A 22,194-nucleotide genomic window follows, 5' to 3' on the forward strand; every position below is an offset into this window, starting at 1 on the left:
AAATTGGACCGGCAAAATAATGTCTTTGGATTTGGGAGGGACCCCTGCACACCCCCTCCGGAATTCAAAACATTCGCTTAGACAGATTACACAAGAACTCATAGCCCTTGACAAATTATTATAGGCTTACAAATCTACTGCACTTTCAATTAAAAATTAAAGGTGCTTTTAAGGGCAGATTGTGGTTAAAAAGAAAATCCAATAAAACCCAAACGTTATTTTACGTATACGGCTATAGGCTTCTTGAAATCACACGACTGAGGTGCATGGTCATGGACAAGTTTGTAAAAGATGCCAAACTTTACATTGAGAGCTCTATGCTTCATGTCAAAATGTGCATTTTTATGTCTCGTAACAAGCTCAATCGGATCTCGGAAGCTGCGGGCTAAAGTATTCGTGTTCATGCATCATGAGTCACGTGATTGTGCCATGTTACTTCTGGAAGTAGTGTTTTGAGTTTAAAAAAAAAAATCAGGTTTTTGAACCCATGATGACCTTTGACCCCAGTTCTGGTCATGTGACATGTTGGGGCTGGGCTATTGATACTTTTGACAAAGTTTGGTTGAATTCGATCAAAATGATGTAGGAGCAATAGACAATGTCAACGTTTGTTACTAACTAACAACACTTGATACTAACTAACGGAGAGAGATGATGATTTCTAAAAAAAAAAAAAGGTTGTAAAACTAAGTTCGGGATCGGGGTAAACGACCACTTTTCAGAATATGCGTGCATTTTTGTAGTTCGGGATGTTCGGAATTGTTCCGAATTGTTCGGAATTGGAATGTTGCGTGCAAAAATGCATTAAGCGGATTACTAGTCTATACGAGGCGGCGGTGTTGTGATCTTTAATTCAATCGAGGACCATTTATTTCAATTCACCGATAATGGTAATTCGATCAGTGGTGTATTAAAAAAAGAATTCCTGTCACAGACAAAACATCATTTTGCATGGACTAGTTCTGCCAAGACGTATGCACTGTGCCCCCATTTTACACAAAGAAATAACACAGTTGCTGTTTTGGAGACACCTTGGACCCTTGTCGGCAATATAAATTTTCGATCGAATGCCTGCAGGCACAATATTTTAACAGAATTCAGGCTCTTAAACAAGGGCCAGAGTTAAGTTGAACAGTGTAACATTATAGTTCACGCCAATTTAGATTAGAAAGTAAATTTACCAATAAACAGTTGACCTGTTTATCCCAGTTTGTGAGAGAGTATAGTAGTTGACTGTACTATACATGTATTCGAGTTATTTTTTAAATTTTGTTTCACACGAGTATTTCTTTCATTTTATGTCGGAAAAAGTGTCAAAACAGCCTTTTATGTGACCCATTTTAACACTGGCTTTTGAAGATAATCTATTTTTTAGGCCCACAGGCTCCAGAAATTCCTTTCCATTGACAACATTCAACAACTGCGTTACAGATTAGTCAAAACATCCATCACAAGGCTGATTTATCACCTGTCCCAAACCCATCCGAAAAGTAGGCCAAAACGGTGAATCAGCCCAAGTATAGACCAATCAACAAACGCTGGGGAAAAAAGGCCAATCAGTCCGCCAATCACGCAATCAACCACACAGCAAGATGGCCGACCTATTTACACAAACTAGCAAACCAGTCCCCCTCGTCCGAATCAGTAACTTGGTCGAGCAGCGAAGCCGACTGCAAAGCGAATTGAACGGAGACTACGCGCCGATCTGAAACGAAGCTACGAGATTTCGGCTAACCTTGAATGCAAGGCTGTGTGTGTGCTGTATCAGCGAGCGGGCATCGCTGGTCACGCGCGTTTGCGTTGTTTGCGCAGAGCAAAATTGGCGCTCATTTACTGATTGTGCTTTCGCTTTTCGATAACGCAACTGCATAGAATCAAACGCAGATATGCAAGTACAGCCGTACAAAAGCCGTAAAACAAAAAGAAGTTTTCTATAGGTTTGTGCACCGTGGATGCGTCCAGTATAGCAGGCATCACATTGTACATCGAGTCAGCGCTCTAGTAATTAAAACATGTAGCTCAATGGCCGGGATTTGCATGGAGGCAGTGCGTGTGCGCGTACAATATTACACTGTGTACGCACAGTATACACTGCGGGCCTTGCATGGTGTGACGGATCGGGGTTTGGGTAGGCTATGCACGGCCAGCGATGAGTGCACGCTGATACAGCATCTACACAGCCTTGCAATCAAGGCTAGATTACGGCGCGTGATGTGTCGTCTTTGCTCGTGTCACCATGTAACTAGCTACATGTACTTTGAAAATCAAGGTGGTCTTTAGGTCTTGTGTCCGAAAGCTACCGAAGTAGCAGACAGCTAGCCAGCAATTCAACTCACCAAAACTAAAAAAAACTGTATCACTGTGCGTTTGTTTTTAATCAAGGGGGAATTAAAGCTAAACATCGTGCGTGTTTAATCAACTCCGCAAATGGTGAAGGAAAGAAACCACTCCGCCAAGCACCAAAGGCTTATGGGAATCCTAAAGACCATGTGACTTTTTTTTAATATAAAACTGGATGTTGCGGTCACGTGATGCCGATTTTCAGCAAACGGTTCTCTTCTGCAATGCTGCCGGCATGACGTCACAGGGTACATGGTCTATCTTTAAAGGTTCTGACGGTCATCCCCTACAGGTTCCTATATAGGATCCTTAATTATACCGATTGGCCTTTACCAAGTAGGACCACCCGTACGATCCTATATGATGTGACGACAAACCTATAACACTTTTTAGGATTCCTGAAAGACTATTTTGTAAACAGCCATCAAACGGTCCTACCATGCTACCTCGCCTACCAGCCTTGGCCATACTGCAGAAACACTGTTCATTGCTCTACGAAGCACCCAACCAAGAAAGCAGGAAGCTGAACAGGACAGACACTCAGACTTCAAACAGACGCCTCAGGCCCTTCACACCTCCAGTAAATAGCCACCTACCACCTAGGAAGACAGTCATGGTCATTACCCATGCACCCTGACCCGACTTGATCCCCAAGTCTTTGGTATTGTTTGGAGTTGAACTACAATAACACGCCGCGCATTAAGTGGGACTACCCAAGGCTTTACTCGTGGCGTAAGAATAAATTCCACGCCACACACCTGTCAAAGTGTAGACTTCCACAGGTGTCGATGTTCTCTACGGGAGGGGGACTCAAAATTCCAACTGATATTCTGTTTGTCGGTCATTACAGTTTGTGCTTAATGTGCTAGTCGTCTTTGTACCTGCCGTATAGTCTTTTGTAAAATCTCTTCTGGTCCTAGTCACTTTATGCATAAAGCAAGGAAGACCCGCAACAATGTATCACCTACAAACCTCGATGTTTGTTTAAAGGTCGGCCTGATTGGGTTGTCTGTGTATAGAGCAAAGTAAGGTTAATTATGGCACCAATAAAAGTGCAAGTTTCACATTTTGTTCCTCGGTTCTATAACGTCCATCCTCGTGTTTGTTTGGCTAGTTGTTGATTTTAAACTATCCATGCTTGAGGGAATTGTCAGGGCAGCCAGAAGCGGGGACGTCCAAGACGAATCTGGATGGACATCAAAGAATGGACTGGACGGATGACAGAGGACCTCGTATAAGACCCGCGGAAAATCGAGCTGGTTGGAGACATAATGGTCATTCGATCGTGCTGGATCGCTCCCATGGCCGCTTGGCTCCGGGCCGGGACTACTGAGAAGTGCATGCCAATTATATTTTTTGTTCACGGTGTCCCGCCGATACAACCTTGCAATCCAGACTTTAGATAATTATTATCAAATGAGCTAAGTTTTTTTCAGTCAGAACAATACTAAGCATGAAGCTGGGCCAAAAGAGCACAACATTCTATTCAATTATTGATTCAGACTAGCTATTCACTGGAAGTCTGTCAAGCATCTGGTCTACACCATGGGCGGATTTAGTCCATTGGCGTTATTAGGTAATCCTATACGATAGCACTGCCCAGCATAATAGGTATACGAAGAGGAAACCAGGATTGACCGTCTGGTAGTAGCAAAAATCTCACTACATTTTTTTCTCTCAAAAAGTTATACATTGTCAACGCTTGAATTGTATGTATTACTTGTCTAAAACGTCCAGTATCAAGTAAAAAACAAACCGCAGACACTGACGTTTCTGAGTAACGAGCACGCGGGGTGCCAATTTTATCACATTCTTTCCCGAGTTAGCCCAAAATATTTGCCGTGTGGGCCAATAATAACTGCTCTCCCGCCGATATCCGGACTAAAAAAATCAAATAGCTATAGCGATCCGCCGAGTGGCAAGGTGCTTCAGGTTGAGTCAAATTCTACCACCTAGCTCCCCAAATTAGAGCAGGATTATTTGTTTGAAAAAGAAATCCGGAACACATCGGTTTAACAGAGGATCTAATGGGTTCCCACGGCTTTTGCCTGGCCTCGATATTATTTTTTTCGGTAAGAAGATATTTTTAGGTATTAACTGAGTAACATTTTCTTGAGGAGTGCTTTTGTGAGTTCCCCGCAGAGAGGATCATAAAGTGGCGTGTCTGGAGCGGTACAGGACGAACAGAACAACCTGCTGGGGCTCGCAGATTTGTGCTTTCTATTTGTTTTTTATTCATTTATTTGATGTCGGTAGTGAGCAGAGCGTGACAAGCACATTAATCTACTGTAACCTTGTTATTTATGGTTGCTATAGTAACGTCACATTCACCTGTTGATTCTACAGTTCGTTTCTATTTTTAGCCGCTTGCGCGTTTGAGAGATACCGTATCGATCGGACACGAATTGGTGTTCAGGCGATGCATACTCGGACACTTGACTACATGTACAATTATGCCTGTCTGTATTAATATTATTGGCGTACTTGGGGGTCGGGAATACCTTTTGAAAACCATCCATCAACCAAGCACATTGTCTTTGCCAACCCCTCCACGTGCTTAGATTTGAAAATGAGCATTTCACTGTTGAACAAAAACAAACTAGAAAGCACTCAGAGAGCGCACACCTCCGCCAAGGCTAAACAATTTTCCGCCATTACATACAGCACCAATGTGGTTTCTAGAACAAATCTTGAAACTTAAACATTTTACATGTATATGCCTGTACTGGTCTACCTTTCCTCTCCCCATTGTATAAAATGGTCTAGTCCATTAACCTGTGTGGTTAGATTAGGTGTGTGATAAGGCATACAGAGTCACCAGGTCAGTGTCACACAGGGTGAAAGTTTTCCATATGATTAAAGAAAATTTCTTTAAATTCTGCATTTAGACTCTAATCTGGATCACTTCCAAAATCTAATCGATTTTAATTGTACTAAGGACCACCCCTAAAAAAAATCATGAAAATCCATTCATATTGAGTTATCCTTTTCACAGACAAACCAACGCCGATGACTGGCGGAGGTAAAAAAACAACACACACACACCCACACAGACACAAATGTGTGTGCCCCCTCCAGAAAACAAGGTCCCTCCCCCTGCAAATCGGACTCTAGCGGGCACGTCATTGATAAATATGTACTCGTTGATTACGTTACAAATATATGTACACCATGTACATGTACATGTAGTGCGCGCAAATATCAGAACAAAATGAACAAAATGATGAGTAGGAATTCCCTGATTTTTTTCCCGAGGGTTCGAGAAATACTTATGTATTCTTAATGGGTTTGAGAACAAGTACGAGTACTTTGTTATGAACAGATATGGACTAAAACAAAACGTATTTGACTGTTAAGTTCACCTAATGACTTTGCTATGTAGTTAAGGTGGGCGCAGACATCCGGGAAGTTTTTACATTGGCTTATCTAGCTCCCTGACCTATGTTCTTGAAACTCAATGGTTCTTGAATCTGGAGTGCTGAATGGTAAACACATAGCAACCGATGAAAATTGGTGTGCAAATGAATAGATGTTTCCATCGGATGTCGTCACCCGCCCCTATCTATAGTGCACATTGGGGCCGAATGACAGACTGCTACAGATTATATCTAACATAAATTATCGTAAGTAAATCTACCAGCAGTATAAAGCTTTGTCTTTTTCTTTGTTTTTTTTGTTGTTGCTTATATAGGACCTTGGACCGGTGTTTCTGGACGTGATGACCGAACAACTTGGGGACAAGTTTACGCCAAAGGCCAAAGAGGCCTGGGGTTTGGCCTACACCTTCATGTGCAAGGTCATCTTGGGCGCCATGGACGAATGCGAGGGCCAGGGCGCGAAATGATGCCCACGCGAGATCTCGTTTTTGAACAGACGTGATTCAAGTCGTTAGTCTTTACGGGAATTGGGTTTATAGCACGACAGTAACATGGAATTGCATGAGCTCCATGATGAAGGTGATAATACACAAAATGTACCAGTTCTAAGCGCCGTTTTATACCTCACCTGATCACGAATGCGACTAGAAATTTTGACATCACCAAGTGAGGCGTTCATCTACAGAGGACAAAATATACTTTACCATTACACTTTTCACAGCGGTTTGCCTCGCATTCTTAAATCGCGTTGAGCAGAAACCGGGCTTAAAACCTGTACAACTTAGACGATAGAACTGGCAGGAAAGTACTTAATTCAACCACTAGGACTTGAATCACGTCCAGATATTCCCGGATTAATTCTTATCAGTAATTCTGTGGGCGCCCTACCCATCACTAATATGCAATTCGCAAACTTTGGGATATACTGGTTTCCCGTGGAAACGAAATCAAGACTTAGGGCCTATGATATAGCGAGACTTTTTGGTTTACTAGACTAGTATGTTAACATATTCTACGGAAGCCTGACGGTACCACTGGGCAGGGTGAATATTTTAAGATGGTAAGTATATGTGGCGGCAGCCAGACAGTAATTGGGTGGCCGCCAGATTTGCCCAGATTACGCAAAAAATGAACATGTATATTCAGCTCAATGCTCAATCTGTATCCTGGAGGTATCATCCGGCTTCGGTACAATAGCCTGCATACTACACCTTTTATGAAAATTAATTTAATACCGTTGTATCTGTATTGGAAAATATCGGTGGATCAAAGTAATGAATTATATCAATTTTCGAGGGGGAAAATTTATAGAGTTTTCAAAAAAGGAATTCTTTATCATCAAAGGAACTTTAAAGAGAAAAGAATGAGTGATTAGCAATATAAAAGTTTCAGCAATGGTATACAATGAAAACCAAATAGGCCTACCCCGTTGGAAATCCTGTATCTACATGTCATGCATACAATGGAAATTGGTTCCTTGAGCTAACCTACGTCTTCACGACGGTACTTTAATCTAAGCCATGTCTTATTGGTAACTGTAAATTGGGAACATCATTCCGGCTTTTTTGATGGGTTTTAATAAATCGTTCCCGCTCATTAGCACAATTTCATGAAATCAGGCGAAGTGGCATGGTTGACAAGTTAGTTCCAGATGTGGGAATGTGACGAATACAGTTTCTCTGTCACAGTAAAACATAGAAGGTATACAACATAACCTCAAACTTTGGTACGGGTACGTGTCAGGTACACTCAGTAGAGGCGACAAAATTCTGGTAAAATGAGGGAAAACATCAAAATCCTCGTTTGTCTAAACAAAATGACAAACATTAATGACTGCACTTGTCTGCATGTTCATCCTTGATACCGACAGAGGGCGCTTTGCTATAGCGACGAAAAGCATGGAGTACCCAAGACAATTCTCAAAACAAAAAGCACTTTTTATACGGCGATTTCACTGAAATCTATGTAGATGATAGAGTTGTTTTGTAATGGTATAACTTATATAATCACTTTGATAACGTGTGGATTTACAAAAATAATATGGATAACTAATGCGGTGTAGTCTGTAATTTGCTATTTTGTTTATACGCAATCATAACTATTCCATGTTGGCGACTGTACTCGTTTGTAGATACACAGTAGTAATGATATTTAGGCACGTCAGTGGAGTTGATGTCGTAGAGGAGGGTATATTGTGTTATATTTGATTTAATATCCAATACAAGCGAATTTTATCAAACACTAGTATCTGTGTTAGTTGTAAATAAAATATAAATCTAATGGGGATTTGGGGATCCATGAGTCTTTTCCAAAACGTTATTTTCTATTCGTATATTCGTTATCAATTCCAGCTTTTAAAGCTTCATTGTAAATAAAGCAGTAGGCTTGTACTAATTTTCCTGGAAATAATAATGAAATGCACGGTTTACTTATATATAGGCCTATGTCGAAAATAGTCAATTTTTTTCAATATAAGTGTCCAACCAATCGGTAAAACTTGATATTAGTTTGGTGCAATCCAACGACCGGTCTAATATTTGTTTCAAGGCTCTTAAAATCATAAATAAGTTGTTATAACTTATAACCCTAAACATACCTCTGTTATGTATTTATAAAAACAGTTTTTGTAACAAAAACAAAATTGTGAGAAGACAACGCAAAAAAAGCGTCCAGTAAACCAGTCATACAGAAAATATCAAACTATATAATTCCCCGATTTTTGTTTTAAAAAATTGATTGGGTAGCCGGTGACATATAAAATCTCTTTCGGATCAACAAACATATCGTCTTTTTCTTATAGTTTTGGGTTTGGGTTAAAATGTTCATTTTTTAAATTTTGTAAACTGGTTGTGTGCATATTATTTTAAAAGTAGTTACCTTTTTAGAGAGTCATTTTCTTTGGCTCTGAGCTCGTATTGATAGCCAGTGTTGTAGTAGAGCCTTCTTTTCCGAGTTCAACAAATCCACCGATTTCTGAATAAGGTTATCTATCAAGAATAGGCCTGAGACCTAATGACGTCACGCTTTGTTTACATGTGCGCTTTTCTATGTGGTTGACGGTCCCTACTTCGTCTGGCGCCCCGACTTCGCTCCCATAGGAAAGCGCATATGTAAACAATGCGATTACGTCATTAGGTCTTAGGTCTATTCAACCTCATTACTAAAGCTGTGCTGACTGAGTAGGAGACGAGTGTTTGGACTCACAACTAAGAAATGTGCAAAACGCTCGCCAAAAGGACTCGGATTCAAGCCCCAGATACTCGGGCAAAACTACCTTTTGGGGTGAAATTCCTATTACTATACCAAAACTATAAATTCATAAGCAAGAGCTAAATTCTTTACTGGTCCATTGGCAATTACCACTTGCTATTTACCAAAGGCACACGCGAGGATTCGCGTGCAGGGTAAATACTCATCCGCAGCCGACTATCGGATGGGTTTATAACTGTGCGATAGTCTACTACGCATGCGCTTTACTAAGAAATCGTAGAACTATCCCAACATATATACAGCAAGGTTTTTGTTTTACCACGATATACTGATAAGTATTACTCGACGAAATGTTGGTGAATTTATGTGAGGCTTATATTAAAACCAATGTAACATGGTTTGGTTTGGTGGATATTCAAAACTATCCAACCTCCAACCATGTTAAATTTGTACATTAGCTCCTCTCGGTACATTATATTTCAGTGCATTTGCCGATCTCAGCAAAGAACCTGACTACAGCACTGTTACATATAGCATTAAGTTCCGTAAAAACCTCAAGAATACTACAATATAATTATGTAAATTATAGAAAACTAGATATAAAGGTTATTTTATTGTGCCTAGTGGCTGTATATTAAATCTCGGTATGGGGTTGGTGGAGGGGTTTCGTTAAAGTCAAAATATGTCATTAAAATTGTATGTGGTTTCGATACTGTTATACCATTCAAGTAGGAAATAAAGTATGGAGTATGATATCCATTATCGATAAGCTACAACGAATGGCCTATGACCTCTTAGTACTCATTTTGCAAGATAAGCATTGTCTATGGGCCCATTATAAACTTGGGTATGTCACGGGTATCGCAAGGAAGAAAAAGGATCATTAGGCTAGCGCCTATACGTCATTACAGAAAATTTGCAAAGTCCGTGTACATGTCTCAAGTCTGAGCATCTACGGATACAACCCAGTAAATCGGGCTGTTTGGGTGCTACACGTAGTTCTGATTCTGGTCACACATGTTCCTTTGGAAGCGCAACATTTGAAACGCGCGTTGCGCGTTTCGTAAAAATACACACACGTGTACCTACCAGAACTGTCTTGACATCATGGGACATAGAAGTTGGGGGCAACTCTTCGTCCATAGAAGGAACATTATTTAAGGCTGGAATGCGTATGCGAATGCCACAAAATATTCGCCACGTCAGATGTGAACAACCGGTTTTCCCCCATCTTTTCTCAGGAGCAATGGACATTAGGTTAGTTTCCTTTCAACCAGACCTTTGGAATAGGATAATCTAAAACATGAAAGATTTCAGGACGAGCCCCTTTAACGCGTCACTTACATATTTGATAGAGGGCGCTGTAGCACAAGGTAACAAACAAAAGCACTGCACCTCCAAAATGGCTGCCATTAACAATCGGGCTATTTTAAAGAAGACACAGCATCCACTTGTCCTAGATCGTATTGCAAGCTAAAGTATACACTGAAAGATTATAAAAGAAGGACGTTCCTAGGTACATGTAATCACTTCACAGACCTGTTTTTTTTTTAGAACATTTGGAGGAAAACGAGCTCCATTTAACCACCTTTTGTGGAAATGTTCACTTAAAACAAGAGGGGAATTTCGCACAGAATATTGAGAATAAAAATATTTGACACTGATAAACCAGTCAAAATGACAATAATACCCTTCCTTCTAACCAGAAATGTCCGTTTATTGAACACAAATCATTTGTGCTGAGGAGGCCAATTTTAGTATTATATACATGTATGAACATTGAACAATGAAAGCAGAAAGTTTACTCTGCAATTTATTTTAAGGTAAGGGAGGTCATTATAAAAACACAAAAATGCAGGGGCATAACAATAGTACAATACAGATTACACATGCTTTAAAGGTCAAAACAATTTCCATGACTACCAAAATAAAAGAGGAATTAAATGAAATCACACAATTCTTTCAGATTATCTGCAAAATGTGAGCGATTAAGGCAATAAGAATGAGTAGTACATGTATCAGAAGAGACAAGTGTACATTAAATTTAACAACATATAAGCTGGAATGAGATACACACACTTCCATCACATTAATGATTTTGTTTTTGGCCATTGTGAAGTTATGGGGCCCTCTTTCGTTTTAGTGAAGTTATGGGCCCTCTTTCAGTTTAGTGAAGTTATGGGGCCCTCTTTCGTTTTAGTCCCAGGTATGTTTTTTTCATTCCAAAATGACTTCTGTAACCTTAAACAATCTTCATTTACCTCTTATGACCATATTCATATTATTTGAACAGTAAAAAGAATGTGACTTTCTGTCCCATTTTCCAGTTGATGTCATGCAAATCAATGCTTTTGCCATAGGAATGGGGCCAGTAACTTTGTCATAGGAATGGGGCCGGTAACTTTACAAGTGCCGTTTTTCCCTTCCATTTTGTCCACATTTATACAGAAATCTAGATTACTGTTGTTCAGATTTTGATGGCAAGACCTCACCATGCTATTCAAAAAGACTCCTATGCCTGATAATCCATTACAGAGAAGGTGCACAACCTTCCATTTGAAATTTCTCTTCAAATTTTCACCACTTTGTGCACAGCCGAGTAGTAACTCCATTTACGTTCTGATATCAAGGGAAGGCTAAAAAACGGTAACAGAAACCAAACAAACTGGTACATTTCACGGTTTAATTAAGTCAGTGATATTTTTAATGGAAGGAATTACCACATCACAAGATACAAACATTAAAATGGAACAAGTAAAGGCTTTTGCCACTTATTTTTTACAATTCATCTACTTTTTGTTGGGGGAGGGGGCTTTATTGTGTTTTTTTTAGAGGAATCTAAAAGGCTGTCATTTACAAATAGAGCAACAAAACTGTTTTACACTAACCAGAATGCGAATATTCAGAGCTCAACTTTAAAAAAGAAAGAAATATTGACCCTTAATTTTTTTTATTTACATCTGTATTATTTTTTTGAATAAGAAAAAAAGAGGTTGCCCTTCTTGCTAGCTAGGATTGGAAAAGAATGTTCAGTGAACCGAAAATCAAATGTATGTATAGAAAATTAGGAGCCGAAAATAGGAAATGTCAAGCCCAATTCAATTTTGCATGAGGTAGGATTGGAGAATGACTAGGAGTTAACTTCACACAATACTATTAAACTCCTAAAGAGGCTTTATTGAAAGCTTCTCTGTACCGCAATGAACATTTTTTATCAGAAGTTCAAATAAAAATTGGCTCCCGACTTTACAAACGAGAACAAGACATGTGAGAATATTAATTTCTTTCAAGGGCTATCACCTCTTTCTCCCTCTTCCATTAAGGTGTTGTCTTTAGGTGGAGGGCTATCCACTCCGTTTTGAGAAACAGCTTCGGGGCTTTCCACTGCTGGTTGGGGAACATCCTCGGCTCCTGGACTCTTGTCTTGAGCCAATTCCTCGTCGTTGGTCGGTTCTGGTGGTGCTGGCGAGGACTCGGCCTTTTCCGACTTGGAGTGCGACTTTCTCTCACGGGAATCAGACCGGGAGCGTCGGCTGCGCCTTTCCTCATCTCTGTCCCGCGACGAGCGTCGGCGGTCGCGGGATCGAGAGCGAGATTTGCGACGATGGTCACGAGAACGGGAGCGTGAGCGAGAACGGCGGCGGCGTTCCCGAGAGCGTGATCTGCGACGGCGGTCCCGGGAGCGAGATCGGCGACGACGGTCTCGGTCGCGAGAGCTGCGGCGTCTGTCTCGGGAGCGTGATCGTGACCTTAGTGACAAAAGCAAAAAAGTGAAGAAACTGAGTGACCGTTTGCATCTGTCCGCGATGGAATTACGTACGAGGTCAACATCGACCAAGTGCAAAACTATGTCTGCAGCGATCAAAAGACAAACTACATTTGTGCACCTTCTCTGTTGTGCGCCCATTTACACTCAAAGAAGCTACAGGGTTGCACACATTTAGATGAAAATTTATCACGCCCATTACCCACTGTATTGCATGTAAAAAAACAGAAACTAACATGTAAAGTATCCCTCTTTGGCTGTTGCAAGAAATGAAAACAGCGCCATCTACAGTTTCTACACAGATTCTTTAACCATTCTGTTGATTACTGTTTCAACCTTCGACTTTTAATTGTGCAATTTGCCAACCACATCAGACAATTTGTGTTCTCACAACTGTTCAACTTTGCTCGTTCCCCTCAACTGAACCTTAAGTCACTGGAGCACCCGAAACTGTCCGATCCTCGTCCGATTGATTCTTCAGTGAATAAACACAATGTAGTACAGGTGCTAATGGGTTTACTCCCATTACATACAAAATCAGTTGGACCTAGCCAAACTGTTAAGTCATATCAGAATTTTGAATAATTTTACCGTTGGAATCAAGGATTTATGTTCGCTACACCCAGAATTCAGCTGTAACCCACCTATATATACCCACTGTATATAAGCAAGAGTAAACTGTAATTTAACTAAGTGCCATCACTCACCTGCGTCGGCGGTCTCTGGATCGTGACCGGGAGCGTTTCCTTGAGCGAGACCGTGAGCGTCGCCTGGTTGATCGGGAACCGGAACGTGAACGAGACCTCCTTCTGTCAAAGAGGCAACAAGATACAAGAAATGAAATTATGTAAGGCAAATCAAAAGTTGTTGATCAAAGTCCCCTATCACCGACGCAGCTTTGCTGCACTTGCCAGGGACTGTCGGCACATTTTGGACATAATCTGAATCCAGCCCTTGACCAAGTCCACACGGTTTAAACAAAACTTGAAAATTCAACTCTCTGGCTTTGTACAAAGCCAAACAAGGGAATCTTGGGGGGGGGGGGGGGAGGAGGAGAGGAATACAGATGAATAAACTGTTTTTGTATCTGACCTGCGTTCCCTACGTTCCTTCTCTCGCTCCTTCTCTCTGTCCAGACGTTCCTGTTCCTGGGCCTTCCTCCGTTCGGCTCGCTCAGCTTCGTAGGCTTCCTTCTTCTCAGCAACTCGGGTCTGGTTTTGGCAAGATAACAAAAGATGAAAGATCATACATGCTGCTGGTATGCTTTTTGGAGGAATATCAGTTTAAAAAGTCTTAGTTGGACACAAATTACACAAAAACATGCATTTCCGATGACCTCTTCTGTCTTTTGCATTCCAGGAAGGGTACCAACAGATTCCGCATTCCTTTGAACTGATCATCCCCAAATAACTTGTAGGACTTATGATTTACCTGTGACTTGACTTGTGAATAAGCCTGTGATTTACTTGGAATGGACTTGTGATGGACTCAACGACAACACTGGTACCCCTCGTGATTATGCATGAGGAATGGGAGAAAAACTCACTCTCAAGTCCTGCAGTTTTTCTCGGATCTCGATGAAACCCAGGTGGAGTTTCCCGCCGAAGTGATCGGCCAGTCTACGATCGTTGTCCTGCAGTCCCAGGTAGGCTGAGCAGACTTCGCAGACACGCAGCTTCTGCTGCTGGTAGGTGGATGCCGGCATTGAGTTCTTGTACTCCTCCTGTGGGCCGAATGAAAACAGAGTTAAGATGATGGGTTACCCTTTGGGCAGGGCATGTGCAGATAAAAAAAAGGGGGGTGAAGGAAGGAGAAACCAAAGCGCTCTCTACAATTTTCTGCTTTCAAATGTTAAGCCATGTACACCGTTTTGGGAAGAATCATATTTCCAATTCATTCACCTTCCTTAAACCTTCAGCCTCTTTAAAAAATGTTTTTGTGGGGCCCACACTTGACACTAGGAGGGGTTGTTCATAATGGAATCCTGTAGCAATACTTATGTACATGCGTACGTACGCGTGCCTTTCTGCCTTAACTGTCGGGTTTTTATAACAAGCTTAAAGAAATAAATTTAATTTATGGGCGGCTTGGAACTTATATATCTTTTTTCAATTTTTTTTCTCACAATTATAAGAAGTTTCTTGTTCCGCACCAAAATCAAGATGGGGGGGGGGGGGAGAGAGTACTGATCCCACAATTCAATGCAACATGACACAATAAATGTTAAAATTAATGTTTTTTTTCCCCACTTGCATTGTAACATCAAGTTTCCCATGTCTGCTAGTACACATAAGATGTCAATAAACAAAATCAGCCTCACCTCTGCCTCAAATTTTTTCTTCTTGATTTCTTCCACCTCGGCCATGATCTTCATAGACTCCTCCACGTCTCCCTTCTCTCCCATGGCTTCGGCATCAGCCAGCTTCTTGCCAATCTCCTCGGCCAGGAGATGGACGCGATTTGCCTGCCGAGACATTAGGATTAAGATGGGAGGGGAAAAAAGTGTTAAAAAGAGGGCACAAGTAGGCAGTGTGATCCAGGCGACTGTGGAGTAATCTCAAGCCACTGGCTTAGCACTGAGTGTAAATGTCAGTCCCCTTCACCTTTTAACGTTATAAAATGTTATCTCGTAAATGCCCAGTTTAAACTTCTTCAAAATGCTTCATTTCGTTTTGTCCTGAGGAGGTATAAAGAGTATTTAACAATCGTTTTTTTGTCCAATTTTAACCCTCTGTGGTGACACTTGCTGCTGTTGAGTAAGTTGTATTAATTTCATTAGAAGCAGCAGCTATTTATTTTGTATTTTCATAAACAAAGTATCAACTGACATTTGCGATCAGTACCGCGCTCGGTGCCCTTACAACGCATGTTACTTTTCAGTCGCCCGGACCATTCACTACAAATTATTAACACACACTGGTTTACATTTTCTTGGGGGACACTATTAAATCGACTTCTCCCGACCTTGCATATAAATGTCTCATTACTGTTTTAAACATTTTTTTCTTGTTAAAAGCACGGACAACCTGTGTTTTTAAAAAAAAATTTAAAATTCTATTCCAAATCCAGACTAGACTAGAAATTCACAGAAGATATATGATGTCAACTGTATCCTTTTGTGACCTTTATCGCACAAAGCTGCCCAGGAAATTGTTGCATCAAGAAAATTTTTCCATCAAAATTTCTGCCAACTTTCCTGACGTTTTTTGTTTTTCCTGCTATGGTGGACCCAATACACGGGGGCTATTTGGTTTGGGCATCTGAAATTCAACACTTCAAAATAAACAAATTTCAGCTCAGTAACTTTGCTTCAACTTTTTAATGTCACTATAGCTATTGCGAAACTAAGCAGGAGAGAGCAACGCTCTTTACACGAGACCACTGGGTGATAGTTAATACACTATAGTCACACATCATCATCATTCATCATCAGGACAACAATTATTTGGTGTTTGTTTTGTTTGGGTTTTTGACTTACAAACTCCTCTTATAAATCCCTCCAATTTAACCCAATCGGCTGCTTAGCAAGAGGGCTGTTGGCATGGGGTTGCATCTGTCCAAGGAGAGAATGATGGCAATATTGAGAGTCATGTACGGGAGGCGAAGACAAAAAAAAGGGTGGTTGGGTTTTTGGTGTGAACGATGGCACTGCTCCACTACTTCTGTTCTCTTCATACGTTAGTCTGGTTCCCTGTCCCCATTGTCCTTCGGACTTCAAATATGGGGACAGGTAGCTAGCAGTGAATCCTGAATACATTACGAGGCTTTTCTCCTAATGTACGCAAGTTATATGCATGACATGCATAGGTCCGAAACCCGCCTCCTGATATGAATTCAAAATCACAAGGGCAATGTTTGCGCGCAACCAGCCTATTGCAAAATGGTAACAGGTCACACGAATGTGCAATTTCCGAGTTGATGAGCTTCCATTTTTGCTGGATTCGAAAGTGTCTCTGGCAAATATCAATAACGAGAGGGGCATCATTGTTCAGCATTTAAAACCTCTTCAGTTGAAATGCTTGAAAGTTGCCTTCATGGCCACACTGGCAATTTTGCGTACTTTTTGTGGTAAATACAAGAGTCAATTTTTTTTTAAACCATGTGTTCAAATTTCGTCCATGTGCAAAACTGAATAGTGATTCAAAAATAAACAATCATGCTGTTCGTGCGCAGAGGTCATCAAATCAATGGATTTAAATGGGAGCTAGCTACCGGTCCCCATATTTTTAAGGGGGGCCGGGAAACAGTCTACGTGTAGGCATTAAAAAATCGCACATAAATGGATTTGGTTTTAAGCTGACAGGACTCTCAATAGGAACAAGGTACATAGTGTATGAAAAATGCAATGAATACATTTTGTCGTTAGCTACTTTCTGATTGACTCTCTGTAAACTGCAACAACACAAAACCAGGAACATGTGGCTTTTTCGTGCACATTCTTCGTAGCTATTATTTTTTTTATTCAGAAAGCACTTATCACGATGTGAAGTCATTGTTTTGACAAAAACATGATAAAAAGTGCTTGCACTCACAGACATTTGTTTTGGGGCAAGAGAATCATTTGTCTTTTTTTTTTAACTGGGTTACAATTTCTTGATGAGAATATTGCCAAAATAGTTTGTTTTAAAAACTAGACTTGCAATTTCTTGATGAGAATATTGCCAAAATAGTTTGTTTTAAAAACTAGACTTGCAATTCTACAAACATGAACATAGAGTAAGTACCTTGGAATTCACTTCTTGGCTGAGAGACTCTTGGGTCTCGGCCAGTCGTTTCTTGGCAATCTCTGTGCGGTGATCACACTCGGCAATGAAGACACTCAACTGCTGCATAGCCTAAAAACAAACGTGGGCAATTATAAAGGAAAAACATGTTTGAATGGGAGATGTGGATTTTTAAACTGTACATACTATATATCTAGTAGTTCCCCAGGACTACCCTGCTAAATCCAACAGAGTCTTAAGGTTACTCATATGAGTTTCCTGCTCATCCAACACAGTCCCATACAACCCAACTTGCAAAGTTGTTGGGTACCTGAACATGGTGTTCAGGTACCTGACTGGTGTGCTCAATCCAACAGAATCCAACTGCCCCTTATTTTTCTCTTTGCTGCTGGATCCAACAGAGTCCAACTTGGCGTTATTTACCGGTACCCAACAGAATCCGACTCTGAATTTTTTCAGTTGCCTGCTGAATCCAACAAGGAGTTTACTGCTCAATCCAACAAGACCCAACAAAAAAGTAAAATAGTTGGATCTTGTTGGATTAAGTAGGGTTAGGGTAGACTTTTGTTGTTGTTTAGATACAGAGAGTCTTTAGCTCCTTGCAATGAAAAAAAACAACCCAACAAAACAAGCTTATATCCACTGTGTGTCCACGTAAAACCATTGGCGGAAAAGTCAGAATACCATCACTAAAGTCACTCCACTTGAAACTGCAACAGGCTTGAGTTTGACAGACCAAAAAGATTCTAAGGTGCCATTATTACTCCTATTTGGCTACCATGAGTAGTAGGCACACACCACCCACGACTGTTTCTGCAACAAGCTCATAAGGGGAACCCAAATCAGAACAAGCGTCATAACAAAAAAGCTACTTACATCCACATCATAGCCGTATTCCCTATTTTGGGAGGCGCTTTCATAGTCAGCACGCAGCGCTGGGTCGTGAACCTTGTTGCAAGCACCCAGGTCCATTCTCTGTACAACAAAGAAAGAAAGAACAAGAAGATAAGCAGTGAAGCTGTTGCTGTCTAATATGATGATAATATAAGTAGCTGAGCTGTCAATCTTGTAAGGCTATTCACTTGCCACTAGAAACTACACAACTAGATATATATTCAATGGTCTTGTACTTAAAGGGGAGACTTCACAAAACTGCTGATAAACAGTTGACGAAGATTAGCAAATTTCAGAAGAGATATCAAAATAGATAGTCATTGCAAAATTTTGAAAGCACTCTTGTTTATCTCAGTGGCTCACTGCAAGCTAAGATGAGAAAATGATTGATGGAACCCTAACCCCCGGGCCTTTTTTTTTCCGCTAGAAACCATCCTTAATCCTCCAAAACGTCGCACTTATGTTCAAACAAAGGATACCCACTGCCTATTTCCTTCAAAATCTTCTAACAGCCCTGCGTCTGAAAATGCATTCAGCCTCAATCCGCTAAAATCCTCCTCTTCTTCAAACACCATTCAGCCTCAATCCTTCAAAATCAACCGATACGGAGAGTCCATATGCCCTCAATCCTCCACAATCCTCCAAATTGTAAGTTGTATTCAGCCTCAATCCTCCGAAACTCCTCCAAAACCGCCGTAGGACCTTGGAGGATGGTTTGTGTTAATCCCATGTAACTGTTTAGGGCACATGTGGTCTAGCGGTGGAGCACAGGATTCGTGATCGAGAGGTTGTGGGTTCAAGCCCCACCGTGGCCATGCATGTTGTGCCCTTGAGTAAGGCGCTTTACCTCAATTACTCCTCTCAACCCAGGCGTTAAATAGGTACCGGCATTGTTCAATGCTGGGAAGGTAACAGACTCGCTGTGGAGGTGGTGTGGCGATCCCCCCACAGCAGCATATGAGTCTGGCCCAATCGCTAACGAAAGAGAGATGGGCACTCCGTTCCTGTGAACACAGGTTCGTCCCCTTTACCTTTACTGCTCCCAATAGTTTTTAGGTTGACATGCATGAATCATTCCTGAAACTTTTAAATGAGCCAAAAACCCCACAAACACAAACAAACAAACACACCAACATACCGTGCCTTCCAGAATATCATGAGGGCAAGCGTTGAGCAGGAACGCACGGCAGACCCGTGGACTCTCAAAGCTGACATGGTTGATGGCTTCCTCCTCACCTGTCACACACAAAACAAAAACACCATAGGAATGACACAGGGATCCAGACCTAGGCTTTTGAACGCAAACTGTGTAGGCGCATAAACAGAAATTGTCTCCTGACAAATAACTATGCAAATTTTTTCGAGGTCTCAGATTTTTGAGTAAAAGACTGGAGTAAATTCTAGTTTCCACATAATATGCTCGTTATGAATTATTTTAATTCATCTTTGATTTTATAGGGTTTCACCTTTCCAACATTTTAAAACGTTGACAGTATTTGATATCTACATTTTCAGATATTTTTCAAATGAGTTGAACTCATCTCAAAACTCCAAAGAACTGACAGGTAAAATTCAGTGATCCTATCAAAGATACTCAAATTGTCGTTTCAGCTTGTAGGAAAGCTGTTCAAATAATTGGTTAATAACATGTGTAGATGTTGCAAAGAAGCTACAGTCTAGCTGACGATGTTGTCACAACTCGCAACAGAGCACTCTCCATAATCCATGATTACATTGTACAATGAAAATATTGTTTAATACACACGGAAAGTGTAGGAAAAGCAGTGGATTTTCTGGCTAATCTCTCTGGACGGATAACGCTACAAGCTGTCCTTTGGCAGACCTGACGCACGGAAGATGACGCTTTTTTAGCCACCTGGCATAATAAATTCACAAGGTTAAAGAACGTAGAGAGCAGCGCAATGCACACGGTAAGCTTACCCTCTTACCAGTGCTTTGTCTTTCTGCTTTATTTGATAATGTACTCCTAAGTTCTCACAATATTCTACAGCAAATGACTTCCCAATTTAAATTACAATACGTTTCCAATTATTAAATTCTGTGAATCTCAATTTTAAAGTGTGTATCGAATTACACCAATTTTATAGAAAACAAATAAATTCCACTGCATAATTTACCCAATTTGTATAAAAAGTTATTTTGTTATGAATGTGTTTAATTTATTTACGCACTTTACGAAAACATATTTGCTGGTCTATGACACTTGACTAAGTACTACATAAAATGAAAATTTACTTGTTTCCTTCATGTAAACAGCATGTATTTCTTCAAGTTGAAGTTGTGCCATTAAACTTATTCAGCTTTCAAGTTTTTTTAGGGAAAAGAATAATTAGCACTAGAATTGAAATACCAAAGGTAACTACGTGTAGCTCAGACCTGGAAGACTTAAGAATTACTCTAAAAAAAACACCAAAAAAACTGAACATTTGACTTGTTTGAAAAAGCACTTTGGAAGTATATCATTTTTTTTAATACCCTTTACTCTAAATCCCTAGACCAAGTAAAAAAAATGACATTAAAATTTGAGGGTTCAGGACTGTTAGGGTTAAGCTTTAATTTTATATCAAGTTTTTTTTTATTGGCTTTATTGTGTCAATTGCCTTAGGTGGGGGAAGGTGATTTAATGAGGCTGACTAAATTTTATTCACTAGGTATGTATGTACACTATACATCATGAAGACTAAAAAGGAAGATTTCAACTTACCAATGTCCAAAGAACAAAGTATTTTCAGCCAGTAAGAACCAAAATTAACACATTCAGTTAAAATTTCTTCAATTTCATAATTTAAGTTAATTCACTAGTTTAATTTTTTTTTCAAAAATACATGCATGTAACATATTAATCACTGAGATTAATTAGACTAGTAATATGTATTAAAAAAAATATTGATACATGTTCAACGTTGAAGTATTATTCAGATTTCATCCAAAAGTCGGTAACAAATCACTGTTTTGGAGTTGAGGTTACATGTAACTCCTCAACCTAAACGAGAACACATTTTAATATAACGAACAACTCACGGCAACTGCTTGTCGTAATAGAAGACACTTTCTTTTGATGCTGTCAAACATTGTGATCCTACAACAGACGGGCCAAAGAAAGCTGTAAATAAAAGGGTTTAGCTCCATTTTGTTGTCCTACTTATTTATAGTGTACTCTATTCTATCTAGAACAGTAAAATGCTATCAAAATCATGCAGTTTTGCTTGCTTTGTCTCAAAACATTTTTTTTTTCCAACGGCCCTAAATACCAGAAAGGCAGTTTCCACATATAAACTGCATGACTTTTCACATTCATTGCCGTGACATTTTGACGGAGCCATTTTTTGCAATTTTTACGTTGATGATCAAAATAAATCAGCTTGCTAAGCAGGACTGCAAAAAGCGCAAAAAAAAAATCTCATGAATTTTCAAATTCTATCTGGAAAGAGAGAATGCACACTGATGCAAATGTTGATTTTTATAAACAAATTTCTTCTGCACTTTTATAATCAATGGCCAAGCCTTACTGCTGCCTTTTAATCAGTAATTGGGCACGAATTCGCAAATGGGTTTTCTACATGGCCCAACTTAGAATTGAACAGAAGAAGAGAAACGTTGAAACTACGGAATGTTGGCATGGTTGGGTCACAAATAAAACAATGAATTTATCCTTCTTCCTACAATCTTACCATTCCTGGTTGTTCCCATAAGCTCGTCGAGCATTTTACGCATCTGCTCCTGGGCAGACATGTTTATTTTGGTTCCGGTAAACTATCAAATATTTTGAGTAAAATTCTGTTTTACGGAGAAAAAAACACCACACCACCACCTTTACGCAGTTAGCTTGATCTCGTGACGTCATGGAAAATATCAAGGGTAC

At 40.2% G+C, this 22,194-nt stretch overlaps 2 protein-coding genes across 6 annotated transcripts in view; one reads left to right on the forward strand and one right to left on the reverse strand.

The window, feature by feature from the left end:
- Nucleotides 1-6,828, forward strand: part of LOC119722326 (cytoglobin-1-like) — a 38,014-nt gene extending 31,186 nt beyond the window's left edge. For all 3 annotated transcript variants that reach the window (XM_038192376.1, XM_038192378.1, XM_038192375.1), the window contains one exon: nt 6,032-6,828. In XM_038192376.1, coding sequence (XP_038048304.1) covers nt 6,032-6,184 — 153 coding nt within the window. In that variant the 3' untranslated portion in view covers nt 6,185-6,828. The remainder of the gene's footprint in view (nt 1-6,031) is intronic.
- Nucleotides 6,829-11,608: 4,780 nt separating this feature from the next.
- Nucleotides 11,609-22,183, reverse strand: LOC119722324 (putative RNA-binding protein Luc7-like 1). 3 transcript variants are annotated; one of them, XM_038192374.1, is made up of 10 exons: nt 22,004-22,181; nt 21,354-21,435; nt 19,450-19,547; nt 18,294-18,392; nt 17,418-17,528; nt 15,014-15,157; nt 14,240-14,416; nt 13,786-13,904; nt 13,401-13,502; nt 11,609-12,676 (listed from the first exon to the last, which is right to left on the reverse strand). In XM_038192374.1, exons 4-10 carry the CDS (start codon nt 18,387-18,389, stop codon nt 12,214-12,216), a joined length of 1,212 nt encoding a protein of 403 aa, XP_038048302.1. In that variant the 5' UTR covers nt 18,390-18,392; nt 19,450-19,547; nt 21,354-21,435; nt 22,004-22,181; the 3' UTR covers nt 11,609-12,213. The 3 variants fall into 3 exon arrangements, with proteins under 3 accessions (XP_038048302.1, XP_038048301.1, XP_038048300.1); XM_038192373.1 differs by having other exon boundaries at nt 21,354-21,411; nt 22,004-22,091; XM_038192372.1 differs by lacking the exon at nt 21,354-21,435 and having other exon boundaries at nt 22,004-22,183.
- Between the last annotated feature and the right edge of the window lie 11 nt (nt 22,184-22,194).

This window comes from Patiria miniata, unplaced genomic scaffold, assembly GCF_015706575.1.
Source record: "Patiria miniata isolate m_02_andy unplaced genomic scaffold, ASM1570657v1 HiC_scaffold_15, whole genome shotgun sequence".
Classification (NCBI taxonomy): domain Eukaryota; kingdom Metazoa; phylum Echinodermata; class Asteroidea; order Valvatida; family Asterinidae; genus Patiria; species Patiria miniata.

Coding starts and splice junctions, on each gene's coding strand:
- LOC119722324 (XM_038192372.1), bottom strand. CDS start 22,064: ATGTCTGCCCAGGAGCAGATGCGTAAAATGCTCGACGAGCTTATGGGA. Junction 15,158..17,417: donor GCCAAGAAGTGAATTCCAAG/GTACTTACTCTA, acceptor ATGTCTCGGCAG/GCAAATCGCGTCCATCTCCT. Junction 13,503..13,785: donor AAGGAACGTAGGGAACGCAG/GTCAGATACAAA, acceptor CCTCTTTGACAG/AAGGAGGTCTCGTTCACGTT.